At 36.5% G+C, this 11,417-nt stretch overlaps 2 protein-coding genes across 2 annotated transcripts; both read right to left on the bottom strand.

Moving 5' to 3' along the window:
- Positions 1 to 2,068: 2,068 nt before the first annotated feature.
- Positions 2,069 to 3,001, bottom strand: LOC112579434 (olfactory receptor 5W2-like). Its single transcript, XM_025265879.2, has one exon. It carries the CDS (start codon positions 2,999 to 3,001, stop codon positions 2,069 to 2,071), a length of 933 nt encoding a protein of 310 aa, XP_025121664.2.
- A 4,780-nt stretch (positions 3,002 to 7,781) lies between these two features.
- LOC102393038 (olfactory receptor 5W2-like) lies at positions 7,782 to 8,714 on the bottom strand. The gene has a single exon (XM_025265878.2). It carries the CDS (start codon positions 8,712 to 8,714, stop codon positions 7,782 to 7,784), a length of 933 nt encoding a protein of 310 aa, XP_025121663.2.
- Positions 8,715 to 11,417: the final 2,703 nt, after the last annotated feature.

The raw sequence follows: 11,417 nt of genomic DNA, 5'->3' as shown, positions 1-11,417 counted from the left end.
GACACTATAAACATTCCTGTCAATCCCTTTCAAGACAGCCCTCATTACCAAATATCAGCTTTGTCCCATTCTCCAACCACATATCATCCAAGGACATTTCACTGATTTTGTGAGTTCATCACATTGTCTAAATAGTGCACTCTTTTCTGAATTATGTTTATTTTATTAAGACTTTTTTTTTTACTACATTAAAGGCCACAGAAATAAAATCAATGGGTGCCTTGTATTCCATAAACTACATGGTACTAGTATTTGTAAAGGTACTGGTTTCTAAATATTTATTGTTAACGCATTTTTCACTATCAAATGAAGACCAGAGAATAATTGCAAGGATAAAAACATACTTGCTTTGGGAATTTTTCTATGTATATAGATCATATGAGTGAAGATGTCTCATTTTATAAATTGTGAATGGTGATGATTTTTTTTGCCTTTTTTAAATTTATTTTATTTTTTAACTTTAAAATATTGTATTGGTTTTGCCATATATCAACGTGAATCTGCCACAGGTAAATTAACTGAGATCTATTATTTTTCTTCAAATAATTTGTTTACTATTATTTATATTATATACAAAATTGGAAAAAAAAAATCTTGGATATTACACTTTTATGGCCTCCTTAAGTCCTCCCAGATAGCAATGGAATTCTCCATACTCCTAAAACATGGTCTATCATCTTGGTATCTGGTGTGATTGGGCTGCTTCCTAAGGTCACAGAAAGTAAAATAATGCCTTCAGTAGATGGTTGTTTGTGGAACGCAAAGAGACAAAGAAAGGTGTTTAACCAGGGCTGAAAATGAGGAAAAAGGAAAGGAAATCATCTTAGATGACATGACACGGTGTTGATAGCTGACAGTGAGAGCACAATAATGTACTTTACCAAGGCTTCTCCCATTGCTCTTTGTAACCTAATTTTCAACTTCCTTTCTTCTTTTTTTTCCCTGATTTATTCAGATATAACTGTCAAATAGCATTTACATTCATTAGATATAGAAAGTGATGATTTGTTATATGTATACACTGTGAAATGGTTACCACACTAAAACTGGTTAGCACATTCATCACCTCACATAGTTACCATTCTAGTGTGTGTATAGTGAGAACATTTAAGGTCTACTTTTGTAGTTAATTTCAAGCTTATAATATGGTATGGTTAACTAGAGTCACCATGTATATTAGATCCCCAGAACTTATTCATCAAATGTAAAAGCAAAAAGTTTGCACACCTTGAACAGCATCACCCATTGCTCCCACCTTCCAACTCGTAGCAACCAATAATCTTCTTCCTGTTTCTATGAGTTCATTCTACCTTTGTAGATTCCACATAAACATGAGATCATACAGTACTAGTTTTTCCCTGACTGACATAGTTTACTTAGATTAAGATCCTTGCGATGATCCCATGTTGCAGAACACATGACTTCTTTACTGCTGAGGACAGGGGATTCTCTGTTTCAGGACCTGTCCAATTGTCACATCCTCTGACTGCTATCTTTTCCTCACCCAACATGGATCTTTCTTAGATATGAGACGGAATATGTTTATCCAAAGATGCTTTTACTTTACGCTAGTTTTAGATACTTTGCTTTTGGATTTACAGCACTCAATTTTTTTATTCCATGATGATTTTAAGTCTAATTATGACTAACTTGACTTTTTAGTTCATTATTGTCTAATACTAGCACCAACTTAAGTTCATTAATACAGAATCTAAAAAAAATGTTTTATAACATATAAAGAACCTAAGTGGTGGAAGATCGCTCAATACATGCATAATGTCTTAGTGAAATTGAAATAATGTTTGAATGGAAAATTACTCCAGAATTAGCACAACTAGAAATGTCAAAAGCTTTTTCAAACATAGCAAGTGCCTTATAGAAACTCTGGCCACATACTAAGCATAACATTTGAGGGCAACTGCAGTATCTCTGAAGAGTGGGGTTTATTACAAATAATTGTTCATTTAAGAATCTGAAAAAAATTATGTTTCTCATGTGTCATACCATATAATTGTAATTAAGCAATTACTATGTGTGTAGTCATATGTACAGATATATAATAAAAATACTAAAAATAGAGTTTATTTTTCAATTTTTCCAGGGCCTGTTTTACATCTTTGTTCCTCAAACTATAAATCAGAGGGTTTAACGTGGGAATCACAAGGGTGTAAAACAATGAGGTCATTTTGTCTTCATCTAGAGCGTAGGATGAACTCGGCCTGAAATACATGAAGAGCAGAGTTCCCTGGAAAATTGCCACAGCAGTTAGGTGGGAGGTACAGGTGGAGAAAGCTTTGAACCTCCCTTCAGCAGAGTGGATCTTCAAGACTGATAGGATGATATAACAATAAGAGACAAGGACTCCTGAAATGGAGCTTAATTCAATAAAGCCAAAAATCATGAATATCACTAACTCATTGAGCTGTGTGTCTGAGCAAGATATCAACAGGAGAGGAGGAACATCACAAAAAAAGTGGTTAATCTCATTTGACCCACAGAAGCATAAGCGGAATGCTAATGTCGTGTGTATCAGAGCATCTGCCATTCCCACCAGGTAAACCCCAGCCACGAGCAGGGAGCACACCCTGCTGGACATGCTGACCGCATAGAGCAAGGGGCTGCTGATGGCCTTGTACCGGTCATAGGCCATCACTGCCAGCAGGAGACACTCAGAATCTACAAAGGTACAGAAGCCCAAGAATTGCAGAGCGCAGCCACAGAAAGAGATTGACTTGTTTTTGGCAAATAGGTCCACCAGCATCTTAGGGCCGATGGCTGTGGAATAGCAGAGGTCACAGAAGGAGAGGTGGCTGAGGAAAAAGTACATGGGTGTGTGCAGCTGGGGATCCATCCTAATCAGGGTGATCATTCCGAGATTTGCCACAAGATTGATGAGATAAACAAGGAGAAACATTGTAAATAGGATCACTTTGTTCTCAGTGTTATCAGTAATTCCCAAGAAAATGAACTCAGTAAAGGAGGAGCAATTCTCTCTTTCCATTCTTCTTAGATCTTGTGCAAACTTTCGAGAACGTTATCAAGAAAATCACATATGCATGTTTAATGCTTCTGCACATCAAAAAAAAAATCATAAGGCAGAGCATGTTTTTTTTTCCTTAATTGCCTTTTTATACTTAGAAAATAATCCAGTCTTGTACCTACTCTTTAAAGAGGCATAACTGTCTATTCTGCAATAATAAAAGGCATATGAGGAAGACCTTTGAGAACGTTTCAAGTCAATCTAGATGCCATTCATAAGGTTGCTACTTTCTACAAATTCTTCTCTGAGCCTTATTTTTCTTATATCAGAGAGAAGAGCTGGATGATTTTACCTTTCTTCAATTCTTTAAAACCACATGGAAGAGACACCAGTGTTAGCAAGACCAGATTCTAAGACTTCGGACTGAGCTTTCCCTGGGTTTAAAAATATTCACTTGAATAAAAAAAAAAAAAAAAGATTACTATTTTTTGTCTCTCAAAAAGACATGATTGGTTTAAGAATGTTCTTCTTAGTTCCAGACACAGTGAGTACATCACTGACTAGTAATAATAAAAATCATTATGTTACTGGTTTTAGCTTATCTTCTGCTTAGCGTCTGGTGAGACATGAAATAAGTTATTACTGACCTGCTTCCTAGAAATTTGCTATTGCTTTCCCATAATGCTCTTTACGTCTTTGTGGAGAGGTGACCGTCTAGGATGACTCTCTTGACCAGTGGAAGAAAAGAGCTAAAAGGAAGTGAAAACAACAGAATGTACCACATATATTTGCATCACTTTAGATTTTAAATGACTTTCAATTTAATTGAATGTAAATTAGATGAGGGACAATAAATGCTTCTAAAATGCAAAGACCTTGCTCTCTCTGTTGTGTTTATGTGTATGCCTGTGTATATATCTTAATGTAAGTGAAAGCCATGGACTTTTTCTAGACCTAAGTTAATAAAGTACGTGGTCTACATAGAGGTGAATTTGTACATGTTTTTGTTTTTATTGTGGTATCTATGCAGTAAAACAAAACACACCTTAATTGTTTTGTTTCTATAAAACAAAACACACTTTAAATTCATGTACAGTTGCTCATTGAAAAAAGGAACAAAGACTTTTATGTAATCCAGCAGGAAAATAAAATTACATTATGAATGTTAACGAGTTCAGACAGATTCTTTCAATTTTGTGAAGAAAATGTTATTTCTGCCATTAAATGCAGATTTTAGTGAGTATGTAGGCATAAAGTCCTTCACTTACAAACTCTTATTTTCCCCCCAATTTAAATATTTTCTCTTATTTTTCTTCAGTTAGGATCTGGAAACATACCTGAAAAGATCAGGTCTTGGGTAGCTGAACAGTGATGAGCATTTGGTCTTTTATTTCACCAGGTATGTTGGGACTTAATTCCCTGTGCTACGGCCCTTAGGCTTTCGTGTTATTCAAACACTTCATTAATTATATTTCTGCTTCCGTATATTCCCCTGGCAGAGGAAGACATGGCTAGATAGCATCACTGACTCAATGGCCGTTACTTTGAGCAAACTCTGGGAGATAGTGGAGGACAGAGCAGCCTGGTGCACTGCCATCCCTGAGGTTGCAAAGAGTCAGACAGACTTTGAAACTGAACAACCACAACATTCCCCTGTGAATTCAGAAACAACTTGGCAGAAGAGGAGTTTTTGTGCTTCATTATTGTGTCCAAATTGCTCTATGGAAGGAAGGGTTCTGCAAGTGATTTGTATGGTGTGTGTCAGCTACCCAGAAACTGTCTCCTCCTTCTCTACTCCAAGAGGAAACTTAGTGAAATTCTAAAAGATCCCCCTTCATCCAACTCTTTTTGATTTTTCATTGTGTTTTTGAAATATTCCCCTTCACTACCTCATGTTGGAATATTACACTTTGGTCATATTTTCTTTTATCTTGAAATGTAATCCTGTGTCATAAATCATCCTTCTAATATATACAGTTCTTTGATTTTTAGTGCACTTTCAAGTTTGTTCACTCATTACTACTATCTACTTCCAGAACGTCTTCATCAGCCCAAGAGGAAATCTTCACCTTCTAGCTCTCACTCTCCTTTCCTTCCTCCCGAGCCTGGCAACTGCTAATCTACTTTCTGATTCTATGTGGTTTCCTATTATTGGCCTTGCGTATAAAGAGAATCATGCTGTGTGTGTGTGTGTGTGTGTGCTTCCTGTCAGATTTATTTTCTTCAGTAAAGTATTTTAAAGTTTCATCCATGTTGTTACATGTGTTAGAATTTTGTTTCATTATGTGGCTGAATAGCATTTCATGTTATGGATATAATACACTTTAGCGATCCATTTTTCAGAATGATGAACACTAGCTTGTTTCTACTTTTCAGCTGATATGACTAATGACACTATAAACATTCCTGTCAATCCCTTTCAAGACAGCCCTCATTACCAAATATCAGCTTTTTCCCATTCTCCAGCCGCATATCCTCCAAGGACATTTCACTGATTTTGTGAGTTCATCACATTGTCAAAATAGTGCACTCTTTTCTGAATTATGTTTATTTTATTTATTTAAGATTTTTTTTGACTACTTTAAAGTCCACAGGAATAAAATCAATGGTTGCTTTGTATTCCCTAAACTACATGGTACTAGTATTTGTAAAGGTAGTGGTTTCTAAATATTTATTGTTATGCATTTTTCACTATCAAATGAAGAACAGAGAACATTTACAAGGATAAAAACATACTTGCTTTGGGAATTTTTCTATGTATATAGATCATATGAGTGAAGATGTCTCATTTTAAAAATTGTGCATGGTGACAATTTTTCCTAAATCAACAGAGTTCTATTATTTTTCTTAAAATAATTTGTTTACTATTATTTATATTCAGTTCAGTTCAGTTCAGTCGCTCAGTCGTGTCCGACTCTTTGCGACCCCATGAATCGCAGCACGCCAGGCCTCCCTGTCCATCACCAACTCCCAGAGTTCACTCAGACTCACGTTCATCGAGTCAGTGATGCTATCCAGCCATCTTATCCTCTGTGGTCCCCCTGTCCTCTTGCCCCCAATCCCTCCCAGCATCAGAGTCTTTTCCAATGAGTCAACTCTTCGCATGAGGTGGCCAAAGTTCTGGAGTTTCAGCTTTAGTATCATTCCTTCCAAAGAAATCCCAGGGCTGATCTCCTTCAGAATGGACTGGTTAGATCTCCTTGCAGTCCAAGGGACTCTCAAGAATCTTCTCCAATGCCACTGTTCAAAAGCATCAATTCTTCGGTGCTCAGCCTTTAGTTATATACAAAATTGGAAAAAAATATCTTGGATGTTACACGTGGATGTTATGTCCTCCTTAAGTCCTCCCAAACAGATAGTAATGGAATTCTCCATACTCCTAAAACATGGTCTACCATGTTGGCATCTGGTGTGATTGGGCTGCTTCCTAAGGTCACAGAAAGTACAATAATGCCTTAAGTAGATGGTTGTTTGTAAAACTCAAAGAGACAAAGAAAGGTGTTTAACCAGGGCTGAAAATGAGGAAAAAGGAAAGGAAATCATCTTAGATGACATGACACGGTGTTGACAGCTGAGAGTGACAGCACAATAATGTACTTTACCAAGGCTTCTCCCATTGCTCTTTGTAACCTAATTTTCAACTTCCTTTCTTCTTTTTTTTCCCTGATTTATTCAGATATAACTGTCAAATAGCATTTACATTCATTAGATATACAAAGTGATGATTTGATATATGTATACATTGTGAAACGGTTACCACACTAAAACTGGTTAGCACATTCATCACCTCACATAGTTACCATTGTAGTGTGTGTATAGTGAGAACATTTAAGGTCTACTTTTGTAGTTAATTTCAAGCTTATAATATGGTATGGTTAACTAGAGTCACCATGTATATTAGATCCCCAGAACTTATTAATCAAATGTAATAGCAAAAAGTTTGCACACTTTAAACAGCATCACCCATTTCTCCCACCTTCCAACTTGTAGCAACCAATAATCTTTTTCCTGTTTCTATGAGTTCATTCTACCTTTTTAGATTCCACATATACATGAGATCATACAGTACTAGTTTTTCTCTGACTGACATAGTTTACTTAGATTAAGATCCTTGCAATGATCCCATCTTGCAGAACACATGACTTCTTTACTGCTGAGGACAGGGGATTCTCTGTTTCAGGACCTGTCCAATTGTCACATCCTCTGACTGCTATCTTTTCCTCACCCAAACTGGATCTTTCTTAGATATGAGATGGAATATGTTTATCCAAAGATGCTTTTACTTTACACTAGTTTTAGATACTTTGCTTTTGGATTTACAGCACTTAAGTTTTTACTCAATGATGATTTTAAGTCTAATTATGACTTACTTGACTTTTTAGTTCATTATTGTCTAATACTAGCACCAACTTAAGTTCATTAATACAGAATCTAAAAAAAAATGTTTTATAAAATATAAAGAACCTAAGTGGTGGAAGATCGCTCAATACATGCATAATGTCTTAGTGAAATTGAAATAATGTTTGAATGGAAAATTACTCCAGAATTAGCACAACTAGAAATGTCAAAAGCTTTTTCAAACATAGCAAGTGCCTTATAGAAACTCTGGCCACATACTAAGCATAACATTTGAGGGCAACTGCAGTATCTCCGAAGACCAGGGTTTAATACAAATAATTGTTCATTTAAGAATCTGAAAAAAATTATGTTTCTCATGTATCATGCCATATAACTTTAATTAAGCTATTAGTCACATGTAAAGATATACATAGTCGTATGTACAGATATACAATAAAAATATTTAAAAATAGAGTTTATTTTTCAATTTTTCCAGGGCCTCTTTTACATCTTTGTTTCGCAAACTATAAATCAGAGGGTTTAACATGGGAATCACAAGAGTGTAAAACAATGAGGTCATTTTGTCTTCATCTAGAGAGTAGGAAGAACTTGGTCGGAAATTCATGAAGAGCAGAGTTCCCTGGAAAATGGCCACCGCAATTAGGTGGAAAGTGCAGGTGGAGAAAGCTTTGAATCTCCCCTCAGCAGAGTGGATTTTCAAGACTGAAAGTATGATATAACAATAAGAGACAAGAACTCCTGAAATTGTACTCAGCTCAATGAAACCAAAAACAATGAACAACACCAACTCATTGACCTGTATATCAGAGCAGGAAAGGAGGAAAAGTGGAGGTAAGTCACAGAAGAAATGGTTAATCACATTTGACCCACAGAAACATAAGCGGAATGCTAATGTCGTGTGTATCAGAGCATCTGCCATTCCCACCAGGTAAATACCAGCCATGAGCAGGGAGCACACCCTGCTGGACATGCTGACCGCATAGAGCAAGGGGCTGCTGATGGCCTTGTACCGGTCATAGGCCATCACTGCCAGCAGGAGACACTCAGAATCTGCAAAGATACAGAAGACCAAGAATTGCAGAGCGTAGCCACAGAAAGAGATTGACTTGTTCTTGGCAAATAGGTCCACCAGCATCTTAGGGCCGATGGCTGTGGAATAGCAGAGGTCACAGAAGGAGAGGTGGCTGAGGAAAAAGTACATGGGTGTGTGCAGCTGGGGATCCATCCTAATCAGGGTGATCATTCCGAGATTTGCCACAAGATTGATGAGATAAACAAGGAGAAACATTGTAAATAGGATCACTTTGTTCTCAGTGTTATCAGTAATTCCCAAGAAAATGAACTCAGTAAAGGAGGAGCAATTCTCTCTACTCATTTTCTTTGTTCTTGTCTAAAGTTTTAGCAAGTGATCAAGAAAATTACACCTGGATGTGTAACACTTCTGCACATCTGCAAAATATCATAAGACAGAGTATGATTTTTTTCTATATTTTTATATTTAGAAAATAATTCATGTCAGGTATATGTACGCTTGAAGAGGGATAGCTGTATATTAAGAAGTAATAAAAATTATCTGGAATTGAGCTTTTGAGAAATAGTGATGCAAATTTAGATATCATTCATGAGGTATGCTACTTTCTACAAGCTCTTCTCTGAGCATTATTTTCCTTATCTCAGTGGGTAGATATCGATAAATTTCACTCTCCTTATCTCTTCAAAATAATTTGTAAGAGACATCAGTGATAGAAAAGCCAGGTTTAAGACATGAGACTAAGCATTTTCTATGCTTGAAAATATTCACTTGAATACAAAAAATGATTAGAAAAGATAATTACAAAATTTGTGTTTCTCAAAAGCACATGATCAATTTAAGAGTCTTCAACTTAGTTCCAGAAACAATGAGTGTAACACTGACTAGCATTAATAATGGAGAAGGCAATGGCACCCCACTCCAGTACTCTTGCTTGGAAAATCCCATGGATGGAGGAGCCTGGTGGGCTGCCATGTCTGGGGTCATGCAGAGTCGGACACGACTGAGGCGACTTAGCAGCAGTAGCAGCAGCATTAATAAAAAAATAATTATGGTACAGATTTTAGTTTATGTTGTGTTTAGTATTTGGAGATACATGAAATAATTATTATTTACCTTTTTGCTAGAAATTTATAATTGCTTTCCCACAATGCTCATTATCTCTTTTTGTAGTAGTTGTAGTCAAGGGATGAATCTATTGACCAGTGGAAGAAAAAAAGTTAAAAGAAAGTAAAAGCAACAGAATGTACCACATACATTTGCATCACTTTAGATTTTATATCTCCTTTCTGGATTCAATTTATGATAGGAACATATTTCTGTCTCAGTTTGTAAACAGTGGACCTTTCAGAGATGGCTTAGTTATTTCAGCACCAAAGTATCAAATCAGTAGTTTAAAAAAAGATTCAGCATAGCAGTTGGCAGAGGTAATTTGGAGGTAAATGGAGTCCATGACTGAGAAAACAATAAAAAAGTGTAGGAACAATAGCATGCCATAAAAAAGAAATCTGAAGAAAAAGCCAAATGTTTTTTCTGGGTCCTCAACAAGGATTTGTAGGGACTTCCCAGAGGAAGGTGACCTTCCTGGGGCTGTGGGAGGCCTGGGAGAGAATTAATTAGGCCTGACCTTGGGGCTAAGTCGCTAAGTTGCCTTTCCCCTGTAAAATAACATCCTTCTTGTGGTTGGGAGAAGGCCCGGCCTGCAGGCCTGCCAAGGTTAAGGCAGTGGTGAAGGAAAGAGGGGAAATGTTTAGCACGGGGATGGTTCTGTAAGAACAGAGGCTGATGCGGGTGACCAGCTGTCCCACTTTGTCTGGGATTAAGGAGTTTCCTAAGTGCAGAGCTGTCACTGAGCCTGGACCAGGAAGGCATTAGCAGCCGTATGTCTATTCATTGCCAGGTACCTCATGTTCTTTCCCCTGAAATCTCAGATCCTATTACCCCATATGAGCTTTCATAAGTATATCAGCAAATGTTACGCAACTCCCCAAAGTACAGGCACAGCTTGTTTAGTTGTGCTTCACTTTATTGTGCTTCTTGCATGCTGTATTTTTCAGACTGAAGGATCGTGGCACTCCTTCACTGAGCAAGTCTACTGGCGCCATTTTTCCAACAGCATTTGCTCACTTTGTGTCTTTGGGTCACATGTTGGTAATGCTCACAATATTTCTAACTTTTTCATTATTACTATGTTTGTTATGGTGATCAGTGATCTTTGATGTTACTGTTGTGATTGTTCTGGTATTTTTTAGCAATAAAGTGATTTTAAATAATAAAAAAAAATCTCCTTTAATTTAATAAAATATAAATGAAAAGAGTGACAATAAATACTTCTAAAATACATAGACTTCTCCCTATGTTATATGTATGTAATTATGTGTGTGAATGTGTATATATATATATATATATATTTAATGTATCTGAGAATAGAATATAAGTAATAGACTTTTTCCTTTAGTTCACTTCAGTTCAGTCGCTCAGTCATATCTGACTCTTTGAGACCCCCAGGGCATATGGTTCATGTGGAGATGAACTTGTACATGTTTTTATTTTTACTGTGGTACCTACACTATTTTTAAAATAAAACAATATATACCTTAAATTGTTTTTTGATACTTACCAAATGATAAAAAGAGTGAAGGCTTTCCCATGAACCAAGAACAAAATGAAATAAATTAAAAGTAATTACGTATGGATATTAACAAGTTCATACTCATTCAGTTCTGAGAAGAAAATATTATTACTGGCCATTAAATGCAGATTTTAGAGAATAGGAAGGCATAAAATATTTCATTTACAAAACTTATTCTCAAAAAGTTAAGTATTTTCTCCTATATTCTTTAAGTTAGGATCTAGAAACCTACCTGAGATGAGTAGGGCTTGAATAGCTGAACAACAACCAGTGGGTGTTAGTCACTCAGTCGTGTCCAGCTCTTTGTGACCCCATGTGACCCTCTCTGGCTCCTCTGTCCATGGAATTCTCCAGGCAAGAATATTGGAGTGGGTTGCTATTCCCTTCTCCCAGGGATCTTCCCCATCCAGGGATCA

Source organism: Bubalus bubalis, chromosome 16, assembly GCF_019923935.1.
Source record: "Bubalus bubalis isolate 160015118507 breed Murrah chromosome 16, NDDB_SH_1, whole genome shotgun sequence".
NCBI classification, from domain to species: Eukaryota; Metazoa; Chordata; class Mammalia; order Artiodactyla; family Bovidae; genus Bubalus; species Bubalus bubalis.
The sequence above is the reverse complement of the archived record's forward strand: the minus strand, read 5'-3'. Positions and strand labels throughout refer to the sequence as shown.

Coding starts and splice junctions, on each gene's coding strand:
- LOC112579434 (XM_025265879.2), bottom strand. CDS start 3,001: ATGGAAAGAGAGAATTGCTCCTCCTTTACTGAGTTCATTTTCTTGGGA.
- LOC102393038 (XM_025265878.2), bottom strand. CDS start 8,714: ATGAGTAGAGAGAATTGCTCCTCCTTTACTGAGTTCATTTTCTTGGGA.